The 18826-nt window shown below is 43.4% G+C and overlaps 1 protein-coding gene across 10 annotated transcripts in view; it reads left to right on the plus strand.

Moving 5' to 3' along the window:
- Positions 1 to 18826, plus strand: part of CREBBP (CREB binding protein) — a 156472-nt gene that overhangs the window by 112021 nt on the left and 25625 nt on the right. For 6 of the 10 annotated variants that reach the window (XM_055242836.2, XM_063618264.1, XM_055242832.2 and 3 more), the window contains 5 exons: positions 1043 to 1232; positions 9880 to 9998; positions 10794 to 11033; positions 11466 to 11554; positions 16958 to 17068. In XM_055242836.2, coding sequence (XP_055098811.1) covers positions 1043 to 1232; positions 9880 to 9998; positions 10794 to 11033; positions 11466 to 11554; positions 16958 to 17068 — 749 coding nt within the window. The remainder of the gene's footprint in view (positions 1 to 1042; positions 1233 to 9879; positions 9999 to 10793; positions 11034 to 11465; positions 11555 to 16957; positions 17069 to 18826) is intronic. The other 4 variants (XM_055242835.2, XM_055242830.2, XM_063618265.1 and 1 more) reach the window with 1 other exon arrangement.

Genomic DNA, 18826 nt, shown 5'->3' on the forward strand with positions numbered 1-18826 from the left:
CTGGCTTATATTTGAAATATCAGAATCATCCAACAGTCTTTTATTTTATGTTCTCCATTCATTTCTAGTTCTGCAGAGGTAGACTACAGAAGGGGTGGTGGATTCATTTACTAATTAACCTATGGCAGAAGCTGAAAACTGGCAGACCGTGGGCTGGATCCACCCTGTAAATGTGTTTGGCCCACACAATACCTTAAAAATCAGGAAATTGCAAATAAAACTCTAGATTTCTGGCTTTTCTTGAAAAATGAGATGCTTTCAGCATTGTGCCTGCATCCCTGTGTGACAGCAGTCTGGTTGTGAGCACCAACTGTGGCGGGCTCTCCAGTTAGCCGCAGTCCCCATTGCTCCTTCCTGTCTCATAGCGCACCTCCTGCCTCTGAGAAGGACTTTTGGTCCCTGCCCCAACTTTCAAGGAGATTTTTATTCCAAATTAGAAATGTCTGTATGTGAAAAATCTGAGTATGTGCAATTTTTAAAGCACTTTTACATTTAAAAACTTTTAAATTGGGCTGGGAGCTGTGGCTCACGCCTGTAATCCCAGCACTTTGGGAGGCCGAGGCAGGTGGATCACTTGAGGTTAGGAGTTCGAGACCAGCCTGGCCAACATGATGAAACCCCACATCTACCAAAAATATAAAAAATTAGCTGAGTGCAGTGGCACGCACCTGTAATCCCAGCTACTTGGGAGGCTGAGGCAGGAGAATTGCTGGAACCCGGGAGGGGGAGGTTGCAGTGAGCCAAGATCTTGCCACTGCACTGCAGCCTGGGTGTCAGACTCCGTCTCTAGGAAAAAAAAAAAAAAAAAAAAAAAAAACACTTTTAAATTTAGGACCATAATTGCACTGACTGTGTTGAAGCGACTTAATGAACACCAAGTGCTTTATTTCTTCTTCCGGAAGAGAAGAGGAATCATAAATGCAACTCTGACTAGAGGAAGGTTTTAAGAAACCTGTTTTAGGCTTGTAAGAGTCTTCCAGTGAGGTTGCAGTAACATAAAGGTATTTGATATTCATATGTTATCTGTAATGTTTTTCTCAAGATGATGGAGGAGGATTTGCAAGGAGCTTCCCAAGTTAAAGAAGAAACAGACACAGCAGAGCAGAAATCAGAACCAATGGAAGTGGATGAAAAGAAACCTGAAGTGAAAGTAGAAGTTAAAGAGGAAGAAGAGAGTAGCACTAACGGCACAGCCTCTCAGTCAACATCTCCTTCGCAGCCACGCAAAAAAAGTAGGCCATTTTTTCATTACCTTATTAAACCATGCTGCTTTTCCACGGTGTTAGGATTCCACGTGGAGGATTAAAAGCTAGAGTAGAAACATAATTCTATCTGCCCTTTTACCTTTCTTGCCTGCCATTCCCCAGACTTTCCCTTGCAGAAACACTGAGGCTGAGCAGGACCCCAGCCCTGTGCCTGTGAGGCTCATGGTAGGAGTGAGAGATGAGCTGCAGCTCCAAGGGCACCCAGGCTGCAGAGCAGTCTTCTGATGGTGTTGGCAGGGGCCGGGTTGAAATGTGTCTGGGTGCTTGAGCGGTTTAAGGAGCTTGGCTTTACTCATAAAAGTATAAAGAAGCAGTGACGTATGTGTGAGTAGGAGAGTAACCAAAAAAGCCATAATTTAAGGAAAATGATCATTATGACAGTACAGGGTGACCTGGAGGCAGCAAGTTTCTGCCGGTGCAGTGAGGAAGCTGAGAATGCAGAGTGAGGGGCAGGGTGGTGCCTAGGGACCCCATATAGTGAGACATGGGGGAGGGGTAGGTTAGGCAAATTTGGGGTCTGAGATGTGTGGAGTAAGCCTGCCTCACAGTGGAAGTTGGATGGAATCCATTTGAGATGTAACCAAAGTAAAGAGATAACAGGGTATCAGAAAATTGTTAAGTGAACCTTAGAAATGGGAGATGGGACTCAGAAAGTCCAAGGCTGCAGATGACACTTTTGGGAAAGTTTGCAGAGAAATGTTAGAGACTGAGACCATGTCACTCTGCAGCTGGAAGGGACCCTGGAGAGTGTGGAGTACAGTGAATCTCAGGGCTCTTTATACTTTTAGAAATTGAGGGCCCCAAAGAGTTGTTGTTTGTGTGGATTATCTATCATTGCTTACTCTATTGGAAACTAAAATTGAGAAATTTGAGTACAGTGGCTCACACCTGTAATCCCAGCACTTTGGGAGGCTGAGATGGGAGGTTTGCTTGATGCTGGGATTTTAAAACCAGCCTGAGCAACATAGCAAGACTCCATCTCTATAAAACTAAAATAAAACTAGCTAAGCGTGGTGGTGCGTGCCTGTCATTCTAGCTACTAGAGAAGCGGAAGCGGCAGGATTGCCAGAGCCTAGGAGTTTGAGGCTGTAGTGAGCCCGGATCACGTCACTGCACTCTAGCCTGGGAGACAAAAGTGACATTATTGTCTCAAAAGAGAAAAATTTTTAAATATTTAGTTCATTTAAAATAGTCTGTTACATGGCACCCACAGAAAACATTTATGCCTCTGTATTTACTGTGTTGTGATTGGTTATTTTGGTTGAAGTGTATGAAGAAAATCCTGTAGTTGGTAAAGGGAAGTATTTTCATAGCCCTTTCAGCTGATTGTGGATATTCTTTGATACTATACCAAAACTCAACCAGTGAAAGTTTCTTAAAGGTTAGTTGCGACATAGAGCCAGAATCTATAGCACTGGATTTTTCGTACTCTGTGACTTTAGAATCCATTGATCCATCTTGTACTTGGAATGGATCTTTTGTGCTTGCATGATTTTTTTTTCAATTGACACTTAAGTTCTGCAGATTTTCCATATGTTGACATATTTCACTATACAGTGTCAAAAAAAAAATCACATTTGTTAATACCACCATCAGTCTCTTCAAACAAGTCTTACCAACTTTGAAAAGCAGGGTGTGCATTGTGGCTCACACCCGTAATCTCAGCATTTTGGGAGGCTGAGGGGGAAGGATTGCTTGAGCCCAGGAATTCAGGGTCTATGATTGCACCACTGCACTCTAGCCTGGAGCTCAGGAGTTCGAGACCAGCTAGGCAACATGGCGAAACCTAATCTCTATTAAAAAAAAGTTAGCTGGGCATGGTAGTGCATGCCTGTAGCTGCAGCTACTCGAGAGGTTGAAGTGGGAGAATCACCTGAGCCTGGGAGGTCAAAGATGCACTGAGCCATAATCATGTCACTGTACTCCAGCCTAAGTGACAGAGTGAGGCCCTGTCTCAAAAAATAATACTAATAATAAATTTTGAGACGCTGTCAAGCCCATTTACAAGTTTTCCAAAACATTTGATTTTTTTATGAAAGCCCAAATTTTATCATTGGCAACAAATACTGTCAGTTGTCCTTGAAGTAGCTGGCCCTCTTTGTTCATTTCTGAGAAAATGTCTGACATATAATCAGAGCTTAGTAACTATAGCTTATCTCTCAGTCATTCTTGAAAGTTTTAATGTGTTCCATGAGGGCAAGCAGCTACTTCAGCTGTAAATTCCAACATTTGCACAAGTACTGCCTCCTAATGTGGCCACTGTGCATATACAGCACACATCTTTTATTCTGTGTGATGAGATACACAGAAAGTTTCATCACACAGGATAAAAGACATATACCAGGAGGCCAGACGCGGTGGCTCATGCCTGTAATCCCAGCGCTTTCGGAGGCCAAGGCAGGCAGATCATGAGGTCAGCGGATCGAGACCATCCTGGCTGATATGGTGAAACCCCGTCTCTACTAAACAAAATACAAAAAATTATCCGGGCGTGGTGGCGGGCGCCTGTCGTCCCAGCTGCTCGGGAGGCGGAGGCAAGAGAATGGTGTGAACTCAGGAGGCGGAGCTTGTAGTGAGCGGAGATATTGCACTCCAGCCTGGGAGACAGAGCGAGACGTCATCTCAAAAAAAAAAAAAACATGTACCAAAGGCTTAAGATTTAATACAAGGAATACTTTTTACTACCTCATCAAGAATATTTTTTCAGCCAGGTGTGGTGGCTCATATCTGTAATCTCAGCACTTTGGAAGGCCAAAGTGGGAGGATCACTTGAAGCCAGGAGTTCGAGACCAGCCTGGGCAACATAGTAAGACCCTGTCTCTACAAAAAAATTAAAAATTAGCCAAGTGTGGTGGTGCATGCCTGTAGTCCTGGCTACTTAGGAGGCTGAGGCAGCAGGATCACTTGAGCTCAGGGGTCCAAGGCTGCAGCAAGCTGTGATGCCACTGTTGGACTCCAGCCTGGACAACAGAGCAAGGCCCTATCTCAAAAATAAATAAATTAATTAAGAAATAAGTGGGCACAGAGGCTCCCACCTATAATCCCAGCACTTTGGGAGGCGAACACAGGAGGATCACTTATGGCCAGGAGTTCAAGACCAGCTTGGGCAACGTAGTGAGACCCTGTCTCTACAGAACAATTTAAAAATTAGCCAGGTGTGGTGGTGCACCTGTGGTCCCAGTGGCTCGGGAAGCTGAGGTGGGAGGATTGCTTGAGCCCAGGAGGTTGAGGCTTTAGTGAACCGTGATTGTGCCAGTGCATTCTAGCCTGGATGAGAGAGTGAGACCCTGTCTCAAAAATAAAGAATATTTTTTCTTGGCAGGGAGCAGTGGCTCATGCCTATAATCCAAGGACTTTGGGAGGCTAAGGCAGGAGGAATACTTGAGGCCAGGAGTTCAAGCCAGCCTGGGTAACATAGCAAGAACCCATCTCTACCCCAAAAAAAGAAAAATTTAAACAAATTTTCTTAAGCATGGCTGGTATTTTTTTTCTTGTGACTGTACAGCAGCAGCATTGTGTGATAACAGTAGAGTTTGGTGATGTTGGCTTTCTTTTCCTTTGTTTTTGCTTTTTAGCCGGGTGTGGCAGCATGTGCCTGTAGTCCCAGCTACTCGGGAGGCTGAGGCAGGAGAATCACTTGAACCCAGGAAGTGGAGGTTGCAGTGAGCTGAGATTACACCACTGCACTCCAGCCTGGGCAACAGAGTGAGACTCCTTCTTAAAAAAAAAAAAAAAAAAAAGATTGCTTTTTTCCCATCTGTGCAGATGTCCAACATAGTGCAAAAGGCAAATGATAATTTAGTGTTATAAAAATTGTTTCAGGCCGGGCCCAGTGGCTCACACCTGTAATCCCAACACTTTGGGAGGCTGAGGTGGGTGGATCACCTGAGGTCAGGAGTTCCAGACCAGCCTGGCCAACATCGCGAAACCCCATCTCTACTAAAAATACAAAAGTTAATCAGACCTGGTGGCTCATGCCTGTAATCCCAGCTACTCAGGAGGCTGAGGCAGAAGAATCACTTGAACCCGGGAGGCGGTGGAGGTTGCAGTGATCTGAGATTGTGCCATTGCACTCCAGCCTGGGCAAGAAGAGAGAAACTTCGTCTCAAAACAAAATTGTTTCAAGCTGGGCATTGGGGTTCACACCTGCAGTTCCAGCACTTTTGGAGGCTGAGGTGGGAAGATCACTTGAGGCCCAGAGTTCAAGACCAGCCTGGGCAACATGGTGAGACCCTGTCTCTATAGAAAAAAATAAACAAATAGCTGGTTATGGTGGTGCATGCTTATAGTCCTCACTACTCATGAGGCTGAATTAGGAGGGTTGCTTGAGCCTAGGAGGTCAAGTTTGCATGCAGTGGGCTGTGATTACTGCACTGCAGAAGACCTTGTCTCAAAAAAAAAAAAATTGGTTTCAGTTTTGGTGAAATAATTTTCATCTTACAGCACATAGAAGGGCCTAGGGCAGTGCTATAACTTGAGCACCTAAAATGTGACCAGGGTGGCCAGGCGTGGTGGCTCACGCCTATAATCCCAGCACTTTGGGAAGCCAAGACATGCGGATCATGAGGTCGGGAGATCGAGATCATCCTGGCTAATATGGTGAAACTCCATCTCTACTAAAAATACAAAAAATTAGCTGGCCATGGTGGCGGGCGCCTGTAGTCCCAGCTACTCGGGAGGCTGAGGCAGGAGAATGGCGTGAACCCGGGAGGCGGAGCTTGCAGTGAGCCGAGATCGCGCCACTGCACTCCAGCCTGGGCGACAAAGCGAGACTCCGTCTCAAAAAAAAAAAAAAAAAAAAAATGTGACCAGGGTGACCCAGGAACTGAGTTTTTTATTTTTTTGTGATATTATTCATTTGGTGAAATTTCAGTAGTCACAGGGGCTGGGGACTGCGATATGAGACAGCAGCCTCCAAGGGCTTGAGAGCCGCGTTTTTGGGAGACGCTGGTACGCTGCACAGCCCTGCTGCGTGGAGCAGGTCCTGGGGCCAGAGGAGGGGAGCGGCGCGGTTCACATACACTCCTGTCTTCACTTCTGCGCATATGGGATCTTCTTACAGAAAGGTGCTGGTGAAGACAGGAGTTTGAAAATGCTCTCCTAGGCAGGGCGCAGTGGCTCACGCCTATAATCCCAGCACTTTGGGGGCCGAGATTGCACCACTGCACTCCAGCCTGGGTGACAGAGCGAGACTCCGTCTCAAAAAAAAAAAAAGAAAATGCTCTCCTCAGCACGGAATTTGAATAGTTATTTAATGAATGAATAAATGATTAACCAAAGTGACACTTGTTTCAGGCCCTGTCACTCCCAATTACCGCTGGGGCGGTGACAGGGTCTGCAGGCCTTCTCCGTGGGAGAGGCCCAGTGGTCCACGCTGTGGGCTTTGTGCGTCCTGAGGCCTCTGTTACCGCTCCTCAGTGCTGCCACTGTGGCGCGGAGGCAGCTACAGATCCTGTATAAACGAATGAGCATAGCTATGTGCCAATAAAGCTATATTTTTGGAGACTAACACTTGAATTTTGTGTGATTTTCACATGTCATGAAATGGTATTCTTTTCTTTTTTTTCTGCCAAACATTAAAGAATGTGAAATCCTTTGTTAGCTCTTGGGCCATACAGAAAAGCAAGCAGCTGGCCACATTTGGCCTCTTGGTCATAATTTGCCAGCCCCTCATTTAGAGAAATCAAAAGGCTGTTCGTTACATAATTGTTTTCTCATAAAGAGTTATTCAAAGACTACCAAATGCTGCTTCGTCTCTGCATAAAACAGAAGAAAGGAGTTAGTGGGAAGCAAGGATGTGTGTTTCTGATGCTTCTGAAGGGCACATCTGCACCCTAGACCAGGCCTTTGCACCTTGAAGTGCTGGGGAGCGTGTGCATGGGGAGTGCTGCATCGGGGTTTTTACCTGGCTGCCCAGACCTCAGGCCGCTGTCTGAGGTCTGAAGCAGCCAGGTACCCTGGAGGGGAGGCAGTGTCTGCGGAGGTTGGTCAAGAGTCTGGATCCTGGGCTCTGATGAGAATGAGCCCTGAGGCATGTTCTTGGTGTGCCTTTTTCATCTCTAAAGTGAGCCTGTTAAACACATGCGTTTTTCCTTCCAACTTGTAACTTTTGTCCTTCACCAGTTAGGAATCAGATGGCGCTTTTCAGAATTTGTCAAGTTAGACCATCCCCACCCCACACAAAATTGATGGCAGGTCCATGTACCTGATGCTTGCCACTTCCCAACTGGAACTTTAAATGTTTACCATATTTTAATCTGATTTTCAAATTACAGTTTACCTCTTATCTGTTGTAAGAAATCTTTTCAGCTGGGCATGGTGGCTCACACCTGTAATCCCAGCACTTTGGGAGGCTGAGGCGAGCAGATCACATCAGCTGAGGTCAGGAGTTCGAGACCAGCCTGGCCAACATGGAGAAACCCAGTCTCTACTAAAAATACAAAATTAGCTGGGTGTGGTGGTGCATGCCTGTAATCCCAACTACTGGGAAGGCTGAGGCAGGAGAATCGCTTGAACCCGGGAGGCGGAGATTGCAGTGAGCCAAGATCACACCATTGCATTCCAGCCTAGGCAACAAGAGCGAAACTCCGTCTCAAAAAAAAAAAAAAAAAATCTTTTCAATATACAAAAAACAGACCAGGCCCAGTGGCTCACACCTATAAAGTTATTGCTTTGAGAGGCTGAGGCAGGAGAATCACTTGAGGCCGAGAGTTCAATACCAGCCTGGGCAACATAGTGATACCACAAGATCACTTGAGCCCAGGAGTTTGTGGCTGCAGTGGCTATGATGGCGCCACCACATTGCCCTCCGGCCTAGGCGATGGAGCAAGACTCTGTCTCTAAAAATATAAAATGAGATGGGCATGATGGCTGGGCACAGTGGCTCATGCCTGTGATCCCAACACTTTGGAAGGCCAGGGCGGGTGGATCATTTGAGGTTAGGAGTTCGAGACCAGCCTGGCCAACATGATGAAATCCCATCTCTACTGAAAATACAAAAATCAGCTGGGCGTGGTGGTGGGCACCTGTAATTCCAGCTACTCGGGAGGCCGAGGCAGGAGAATCGCTTGAACCCAGGAGGCAGAGGTTGCTGTGAGCCGAGATCGTACCACTGCACTCCAGCCTGGGTGACAGAGCGAGACTGTCTCAAAAAAAAAACCAAAAAACAAAAACCTGGGCATGATAGCTTAGTGCCCGTAATCTCAGCACTTTGGAAGGCTGAGGCAGGGGGAACGCTTGAGCTCAGGAGTTCGAGACCAGCTTGGACAACATAGTGAGACGTCATCTCCACAGAAAATTTAAAAATGAGTCAGGCATGGTAGCACACACCTGTAGTCCCACTTACTCCTGAGGCTGAGGCAGGAGGATGGCTTGAGCCTGGGAGGTTGAAGCTGCAGTGTGCCGAGATGATGCCAGTGTCCCCCAACCTGGGCAACAGAGTGAGACCTTGTCTCAAAAATAATAATTAAATTAAAAATTAAAGAACACAAGGAAAAAAATATGTATCACTTACAAGCTAAGGCGTCAGAATGCCTAAGACATCTTTGCCTCCAATTTCTTCTCTGTGTGAGTGAACATAAGCCAGGTGGGGTCATGACACGCTGACTGCTGACTGGCCGGCCTCCCACACCGAACAGCTTCCCCGGCACCTGTTCCCATACTCGTTGAGGGTTTGTATGAATGTACCATCTTGAATGTATTTGGCAACCAGTATTTTATGTTTGTATTAGTGACAACAGAAAGTGTAGTAGGCAGTAAGGTGGCTGAGGGGTTGGAGAAATTGGCATTAGTAAATGTGGGAGTAAGCAATATGGAACTTTTTATAAAAATGCTTTATTTTGTAGCTCTATTACTGTTTATGAGATTCAAAACCGTTTGTCTCCAGTGGCCTGAATTTAATTTAGCCAAGGATTAAAAAAACTTTCCTCAGAGGATCTTTTAAGGTCCCTTCCAATGAAATGGTCCTTTTTTTTTTTTTTTTCTTTTTTTCTTTTTTTTTGAGACAGAGTTTTGCTCTTGTTGCCCAGGCTGGAGTGCAGTGGAGTGCAGTCTTGGCTCGCTACAGCCTCCATCTCCCGGGCTCAAGCGATTTTCCTGTCTCAGCCTCTCGAGTAGCGGGACTTATAGGCACCCCGACACACACCAGGCTAATTTTGTGTTTAGTAGAGACGAGGTTTCACTACGTTGGTCAGGCTGGTCTTGAACTCCTGACCTCAGGTGATCCACCCGCATCAGTCTCCCAAAGTGCTGGGATTACATGTGTGAGCCACCAGGCCCAGCCTGAAATGGCTTTATTTGCCGCCCAGTTTGATGAATGAGACAGATTTGGGAGTTAGCTTTGCTTTCTTTTTCAGCAAGTTTTTACTGTTGGAAACCTTTCATGGAAGAAGCAAACTTCTCAGTGTTGTATTTTGCCTCACAAGCTGAACACAGTTCTGACACTAGTGCATTTTCAGAAGCTTTAGTCCTTAACGGTGATGGACGACAGCCCCTCGAGTGCCTTAGGAACATCGTGGCTGGGACATCACAGCAGCCAGGATTCCGTTCTAAATGTGAGGTAGGAGGGATCTGAGCACCTTTTACAGAGTGTCTTTTCTTGATGTTTTCTCTGCAGTCTTTAAACCAGAGGAATTACGCCAGGCCCTCATGCCAACTCTAGAAGCACTGTATCGACAGGACCCAGAGTCATTACCTTTCCGGCAGCCTGTAGATCCCCAGCTCCTCGGAATTCCAGTAAGTTAATTCATAAAAATAGATTATAACTTTGCCGGTGTGACTTCTGAGTGTCCATTGTTTTATCTCTTGAAATTAGATAAAATAATCCCCCTGCCTTGAAGATGGTTCTAATATAAAAAACTGTTGCCTGTTAACAGTTATCAATGAAAGTGTTAATTTTGTTTGATTTCACCTGTTCATGAAGCCCTGGTCCTTGGAGGGTTGCACTGAAGCAAGGGAAGCACATGCCCCTGAGACTTCACTTTATATTTGGGGCCTTGTGTCATTTCTGTCTGAAAGAATTTGTGAACATGAACTGTAAAAAAATATTTGGGCTTCTCTCTTCTATACTCCCGGATAGCCTTGCAAAGGCCATGGGGACCCAGCCGATTCTATGTAGCAGTCATTCCTAGCTTTGTGTTTATATTTGTCTTGGAATTTTGTTTTGCTTGCTAGGATCAAGAGTGAATACCTAGAAATACACACTGTTTGATAAACTTGTTCACTATTTTAATTCAGTGGATTAAAGATCTATTTTTAAAATTTTTTGTTAGAAGTATCTTTTAACAATTTTTCTTTACTTTGCCTTTGAAGTGTTATAATGTGATCATACCTGAAAATACTAATTACACTTTTAGTGAGTAAAATCAGTTGCGTCAGAGGTTATTTTCTTTTCATTTCCCATTTCTTACTGTTGGGAATGGAAGTTATTTTGGTACTTTCTGTTTCTATTATTTTAAAACAAAGCTGCCAGATAAGACTGGCATTTGGATATTGGGGGATTCCCTATACTGAGACCATTATTTTTTTAAGGACTATTTTGACATTGTAAAGAATCCCATGGACCTCTCCACCATCAAGCGGAAGCTGGACACAGGGCAATACCAAGAGCCCTGGCAGTACGTGGACGACGTCTGGCTCATGTTCAACAATGCCTGGCTCTATAATCGCAAGACATCACGAGTCTATAAGTTTTGTAGTAAGCTTGCAGAGGTCTTTGAGCAGGAAATTGACCCTGTCATGCAGTCCCTTGGATATTGCTGTGGACGCAAGGTACAGTTTTAAGTTTTTCCGGAAAGTGTATTTTCCTGGTTAATCCAGCCACAGGGGTGTTATACTAATATGAGACCATGTCTGTGTACTGGGAGTGCATATGTGCAATCTGCTGTCTGGTGACACAGTTGATGCCTGAAGTGATGTGATGGGTGATCAGAGCTGGGTGTACAGGCGTTTACTGAGGGAGGCCATGGGGAAGCGTTTCTGGCTGCCCCTCTCTGCCTGTGGTACCTTTCTGTAGTAAATGTCTCTTAGAGCCAGTTCTATCACATGCTATCCCAAAATGTGTTTAAAGCTACTAAAATTGCTAGAAAACTATCTAATATACTAACAGAAATAATTTGCTAGTCTCTATAGTAGACTAGAACATTATAGGACAGTAAATGGAATGTATTTTCATATAAAAGTATTTCTCCTTTATTTTTGCAGTATGAGTTTTCCCCACAGACTTTGTGCTGCTATGGGAAGCAGCTGTGTACCATTCCTCGCGATGCTGCCTACTACAGCTATCAGAATAGGTAAGCGTCAAGCAGCATCCTGCATTATGTCTTAGGGCAAGGCACGTTCATCTGGTTATAGTCTGTGTACATTATTTCTTTCCTGAAGTTCCAATAAAAAGTGGCCGAATTTCAGGCCGGGTGTGGTGGCTCACGCCTGTAATCCCAGCACTTTGGGAGGCTGAGGTGGGAGGATCGCTTGAGCCCAGGAGTTACGTTATCAGCCTTGGCAACATAGTGAGACCTCATCTCTATTTGAAAAAAAAAAAAGAAAGAAAGTGGCTCGGTTTCAGTGTCTTGTTAGTCACTTAGGCCCATGGCCTGTTAGTTAGTTATAAAGCATACTTTTACAATGTAAAAACTGTAACCTCAGAGCCAAGTCTTGCCATACTACTTGGATTAGGTACATTATTTCTTCAGCCATGCCTGTTCTAAAACGCAGCCCTAGAAGCAAGCGTCTGAAGTTGACAGTAACTCTGATAAAGGTTGGCCCGCCTTTTTCAAGATGTTCATAGGGTAGAAAATGTGGATTTTACTATTCTGCCTGCAAATATTTGCTGGGTAATTTGGGCTGATCAGTCTCATGGAAAGACTTGCACGAGTGCTACTTCCTTTAAGGCAGGGGAAAAGGATCCATGATCTTTATTTTTAAATTTTACACTAGCAGCACGATACAAAATGAGATCTGGTGTTTTAACTGAGTTCAAGAATCACCCTCCTATTATGAGATGGCCATTTCAGGGTTTTGTGAGTAGCGGATCTGCTTAAGAAATACTTGCCATTCTTTTGGAATATGAAGATGGCTAAAGAATAGATCTCCTGTCTTAAAATAGATGCAGAGTGAAAATAGTATTTTTTGTTGTGGTTTCCCATAAAATACAGCTTGCGTAGTTTTGGGGTTGTTTGAGAAGTCAGCTTATCTGTACCGCAGCGTGTAAGTGTCCGTGTGCGGCTACAGTGTGAGCGGACCATGCGTGGAGGCACAGGGCAGGAATCTTGCTCAAACTGTGACGTTGCCTCCATTTTACGAGCCAGCAGCTGGATTCTCTGTGGCCAAGATAGAGCTTTGTGCCTGTTCTTTGTCTTTAGGTTCAAATATTAAGTGTCAACACTGGGGTTTGGCGTTTTTTATTATTTTACCCTCGTTTGGTCGTAGTAATTATGTCCTATACTTCAAAGAAGACAGAACGCTTTTTGTTATTTGTTCACAGGCTTGAAAATTTTGGAATTTTATGGTTATGTGTTTTAATTCTTTAATGTTTAAAAAAAAATCCATATTCAAGATAAGTAATAACTCCCATCAAAATGTTTTTAAAAAAATCCTTTTGACACAAAAATGTCTCAAAAAAAGGTTCCTAAGCCTTTTCTATTAGGAATAAGCCTGGCCTGCTTATTCCTAATACTGGACAATGTAGTGAAACACTGGTGCAAGGGGGAAGGACAGACCCTAAACTGCATCCCTGCTGGAAGTGCAGCGTGTGCAATTGTCCTGCTGAAAATAGTTTAACATTCAGAGTCTGATTTCCATCACAACTTGCCCTTTATCAATAGAAACATTTTATGATCAAGTTTAAAATGATACCATAGCCCCTATCTAATGGGATCTCTCCCATAGTGACTTGCTGCTCTTTTGGAAGTTGTGGCCACTTCTTTTATGCTTTTAGCCCTATGACCTTCAGCAGACCCCATGATGTATTAATGTATTAAGCTTAGCCTTGTCTGTGATACAGACAATAGCGTCTTCCTTCGAAGCCTCATTTTGTCAAGTCCTCAATGATGAAATAATGAATAGGAATGCACTTTAAAAACCATTTGTGCCAAGCAAAATAAAGTTAATGATATCTTAAGAGAAAGGTTAATATTAACTATACCCAGAAAAATGCCACGCCTGCTACGTTGCCCAACACAGTTTTGGTCTAGAAGCAAGGTAGATTGTTTACCACTGTCTCCAAAGTGTTGTGGGGCCTGTTCCTGGGTCCGTTGGTACCCTGTCTTTGCTGATTTGCACAGATTTTTGGTCTTTTACATGGAGAGCAATTAAAGTTAAATGGAATTGGTAGGATCAAAGAGTCACTGATGGCTTGTAAAGACAGGATTATCTTGAAAGTTCTGAAACGTCTAATTTTATTTCTGTATAGAACTTTATTTTTACTAAACAAAAGTAATGTATTTTTAAGAGTGGAAATGCAAATAAAGGAGTTCCATTTTATTAGTGATAATTTTTAAAGTGTAGGCGTAGCGTTCCTTGGCTGATCACAGGCATGCTCTCTAACAGTGTATCTGAGTAGGTTAGCATGTTAGAATCCTAAGAAAGCAGTGGCCTGATTCTGTAACAAATACTTTAACTGCTTATGTTTTTATTTTCAACTTTGACTATTTATGAACACTGCAAGTGTTCTTATGAATAATTGTCTTGGCACTTGTAGTCCTAAACTGGGCACTTAGAACAATAAAAAAATCCTACAGATCATTTAAACAAGTGAAACCCTAATATATAAGCAAGCGTATGGTTACATTTTCACTTGTTTTCATACTTTGCAAATTTGAAAGTAACTCATGTTGGAAAAACTGTTCTTTGGCTTTCCCAGTTAGTATCTATAGATAATATAAATATTATCTATAGATATCCCAGTAATATGTACTGATACGGTACTTAAAACAATCTGCATTTGAAAACTTAGTCCATATATTAAATTACCCTTACAGATAAACTATGCAGTTACATTGTACTAACTTTAGCAACCCTGAAATGCGTTATCACTGGATTATGTGAAGTATTTCTCCTTTGCAATTCCATATTCATCAAGCTGCTTCCTTCACACCAGGCAAAATGTCATCTAGGCGCTTAAGTTGAAAAGTGAATTTCTAAATCTTTATGTGTTTCCAGGGAGAACAAAGTGTGGACTAGGTAAGAAGGTAGGGGCACTCTGGCAATAACATCTATTACTCATTGACTGCCAGGGTTGCTTTAGGTGATTTTACTAGTTGGGGGTGACTGCTCCCTTTTCTGTGTGCTGTCTTCCTCTCTCAGAACAGTAATAAAGTGAAGCCACGGGCCCCTCTTCCTCCCCTTCTTAAACATGAACAGGCTAAATTGTCCACTTCTCCAGCAGTTTTGGGGCAGACAAGGAGTCTGTTGACATGCCTCCCTGGTTCTGATCCTGGGATTTTCCAGGGTGGGAGTCAATCATACAGGTAGAGCCTCAGTTTCCTCAGCATGGGCTGCCATTCCACCACCAGTGCCTCCCTCTGTGTCACTTTCCTCGGTGGGAAAAGATGGGTTTATGGTTCTTGTTTCCTGGGTGTTGCTGGGCTTGCTGTCCTTAAATAAAAGCAAAGGATTTCTCCAGGATTTTAAAACCATCTAGACTCACCTGTGATGATGGTGGGAGTTTCATTTCAGAATGTCTTGAATGGTCCCTTCTAGTTGGCCATAGTGCTGCGTGTTTGATTGTATCATGAATGGAGCACTCAATTCGGAGTTTTACTTATAAAAGGGAAGTATTGGGGATTGAGGGAATGTCTTTTTTGTGTATTGTTTTGGTTGCCACTGAATTGGTTTATAGTTTCTGTACTTTAATTCCTTCTTGCCAGTGATGACCATACCCTCCTGCACACGGAAGTTCTTCTCCATACAGGATTTTAGGATATTTACAAAATAGTGAATGGCCAGAATATTGCTATAGTTCATTCAGGGGGAAAAAAAAATACATATTTAAAGAAAAATATTAATCTGCCTGTTCCCTGTCAGAGTGTTAAATCCTGACATAATTTATTAATTGAGTTAGTGCCAAATAAATTAGTCCCAGCAAGAAACCTTCATTAATCCAGTGAATCTGTCATGTTCCTCATCAACCAAACACAAAAAATTGGCTCATCTTGAGATGTGCATGCACTGAAGTTGTATGCTTTAAAATTTGCTGTATGTGTGTGGTTAGTGAAATACAACAGACAAAATGCTCAGTGTATTGAATTAAGATTAGATTTGGGACTTGTGGGGGACCTGTCCTAGTGGTAGTGAACTGGCCACACAGTGGCCCACACCTCAGTCTTCTGTAGCCGTGTGAGTGCGCAAGTGAGTGAGACTGCAGCTGCTGCGTCCCATTATGCACTTGGTGGTTCAGCCTGGCGCTTGAGTCCTGTCGCACTGTTTTTAATACTAATCCTTCCTGGCATCTTGTAGACATAGTTTTGAGCACTAAACTGCATTCGTGCTGCCATCACTACCTGACGCTCATTCTTCTTGCTTGTGTGATCCACCTCTACCCGCTTGTTTATTCTTACGGTATTCTTGTGTACTCATCTTGTTTTATGCAGCATCAGCCTGCATTTCTGTTGATTTCTCATTTATGTCCTTTCCAAACATTTAGTAGTTTTTATTTTAATTGTTTGTATTTGATAGCTTGAGCCCAGGCTCTGTATTGTCTTACAAGAAATTGGGGTGATGGATAATTTCTCAAATGCAGATTGTTCTTTAAAGATTAACTCTAAATTCACTTAACTTAGATTGCCCCCAAGTCAGAACAGTCATTCGCTAAGTCTTTCAGATTGATGAATGATTGGTCCCAGTACCAAAAATGTCGAATCAAAGCTTAGAATTGAATTTTCAAAGATTGTTCATGGATTTACATATATTGTATTTCTCATACAATATATCACATTGCTTACTCTGTATATTCATATTGATAAATGGGTGGAAAGTCTTTGACCCTGACTGCATTTATGTTAAATGTTTGTCTAGAATATGGATTTGGTTTCATTTGTATTGTAACACAATTAACTGAATGATTAACATTGAAAAAAAACAGGAAAAAATTAAAATCAGTTCTGGGTGCTCAGCATTTTCATACATTTAAAGATCTGGCTTAATACCAGAAATAAAATCTCTGAATTGCTGTCAAGCATAAATTTTCCATTTTGAAAAATAAAGCTATTTCAGTTTAAATTGCTTTTTTAAGGCCTTTTGTCAGACTGTTTTGTTCAAGTAAATTTTTCCATCTCAAACCCTGGAGTTATATTTGACTTTCTCTGAGTAAGAACAAAATTCAGATTCCTAAATTTGGGCTCCATGCAATTCTAGTATTAACAACTCCTTGAAAACATTTGCCTCTTGGAGCCGGACCGAGCCTGTCGTTGTTAGTGATGATGGCCTGTGATGTGTGCAATGAGACCGAATGCTAATCAATGCTTTGCCTTGGCTTTCTGCTCTGTGTTGTCTTGGTGTCTGCGTCTTACCTCTGTGTCTGTGCTATTTGTTCCCTTCCCTGTTCTCTAATCCTGCCTTTCCCCACCTGCCCCCTGTTCCTTTCATTGTCCTCACTGACCCATCAATCAACCAACAACGCCCCCCCTTCGTCGTGGTGCTCTGCCCTGCTCTGATTGGTGGCTTCGTTGCTTGGGTGGCTGTGTGTTATGATGGACCAGTTCACCCAAGTATGGCCTTCTTGCTGACAGGTATCATTTCTGTGAGAAGTGTTTCACAGAGATCCAGGGCGAGAATGTGACCCTGGGTGACGACCCTTCACAGCCCCAGACGTAAGTACCATCCTGTCATTTTTTCTTGGGTGAGGGAGGGTGACCTTAAATTGCTTTTTCCTCTTACCAGTGACTATAAAGAAGGTACCAGTGCCATTTTGACTTTCATGCAATGTTTTTTGGTTTTTTGTTTTTGAGACAGGTTCTCATTCTGTCACCTGGGTGGTGTGCAGTGGCACTATCTCGACTCACTGCAGCCTTGACCTCTTGGGTTCAAGCGATCCTCCTTTCTCAGCCTCTCAAGTAGCTGGGATTACAGGTGCACGCCACCATACCCAGCTAATTTTTTTGTATTTTTTGTAGAGACGAGGTCTTGCCATGTTGCCTAGGCTCCTCTCAGACTCCTAGACTGAAGCACAATCCACCTGCCTGGGCCTTCCAAAGTGCTGGGATTACAGTCTGTTGTGTTGTGGGGTTTGCTTCATGTTAACTATGCTCACATTTAATTTGAATATGTGTATACATAGACATTTACACTGAAAAATGTGTTTTGGCTGAACCACAGTGCCCCCTCTGCCTTTATCATTCAAGGCGGTGGTACTGTGGCCTACCACTGGAGACTACTGGTCTCTCTTGACCTTGATCTGTCTTTTTTTCTGAAATAATTGCTTTTTCCTAGTGGTTGTCAACTTCCATTTTGGGGAATTATAAATTTTCTTTATTTTAATTTTTTTTTTTGAAATGGGGTCTCACTGTTGTTACCCAGGCTGGTCTCGAACTCTTGCCTCAAGCAGTCCTCCTGCCTTGGCCTTCCAAAGTGCTGGGTCCATCATGTCCGACCATGTAAATTTTCAGTTACACCTGAGAAACCAGGTAGCCCCATTTACAGAACTGGCAGTAGCAAAAAATGAGTTTGCTGTACATGCCCTGCCCTTTACATTTAGTTTATCTCAACTTAAACCTCCATCCTTTCAGTTGCTGAACTCTAATGCAGATTAATGGATTCCAGTGTTCTCCAACCCCATTTTTTAGCCTAAAGTCTAAATGTGTCTCCTTCCCTCACTAGTGCTTTACCTATTGTTTACCAGCTCCAAAGTGGATGGGTATGACTTTATTAGTTCATTTCCTTCACAGGGTTAAACTTGTATTTCCAGTGTTTGTTTTTCGGCAGTTACCTTTGAGTGATAGAATGGCCACTGTGTGGCAAGAAAAAGCAAATGCACAAATTGTGTTATCAACTCATTTCTATGCTCAAATACCTAAAAACCTGCCAGCCACCCACCACATCTGCCCGGGTCTACCGTTCCCTCTTTTCATCAGACTGAGTTCCCCAGTCTTCCATGATTCCTACCACCCTACCCACAGTGTGACTTCCCCCAGCAGAAAGGAAGGCTTTGCCGCAGGAGCGGTTTCCAGCAGTGTAGGCACTTACGCTCTACCATTTTCTTTGTTCAAATGCAGAAAAAACCTAACTTGTAAGACAAACAAACCAAAGTGACTGAAATTCTACATTTTCAATTTATTTCCCTTGTCATCCTAATTCTCTTTAGTTGTGTGATTAATAATTGGATTGTTGCCTGAGCAACACAGTGAGACCCCCATGTCTACAAAAAATAAAAAAAACTTAACAGGGCGTGATGGTTTGTACCTGTAGTCCAAGCTACTCAGAACCGGGGTGAGTTTGAGTTCAGCCTTGGCAACATAATGAGACCCCCATCTCCACAAAAAATCAAAAAATTAGCCAGTCATGGTGGTGCATGCCTATAGTCCCAGCTACCCAGGAGGATCACTTGAGCCTAGGAGGTTAAGGCTGCAGTG

This window comes from Symphalangus syndactylus, chromosome 14 (assembly GCF_028878055.3).
Source record: "Symphalangus syndactylus isolate Jambi chromosome 14, NHGRI_mSymSyn1-v2.1_pri, whole genome shotgun sequence".
NCBI classification, from domain to species: Eukaryota; Metazoa; Chordata; class Mammalia; order Primates; family Hylobatidae; genus Symphalangus; species Symphalangus syndactylus.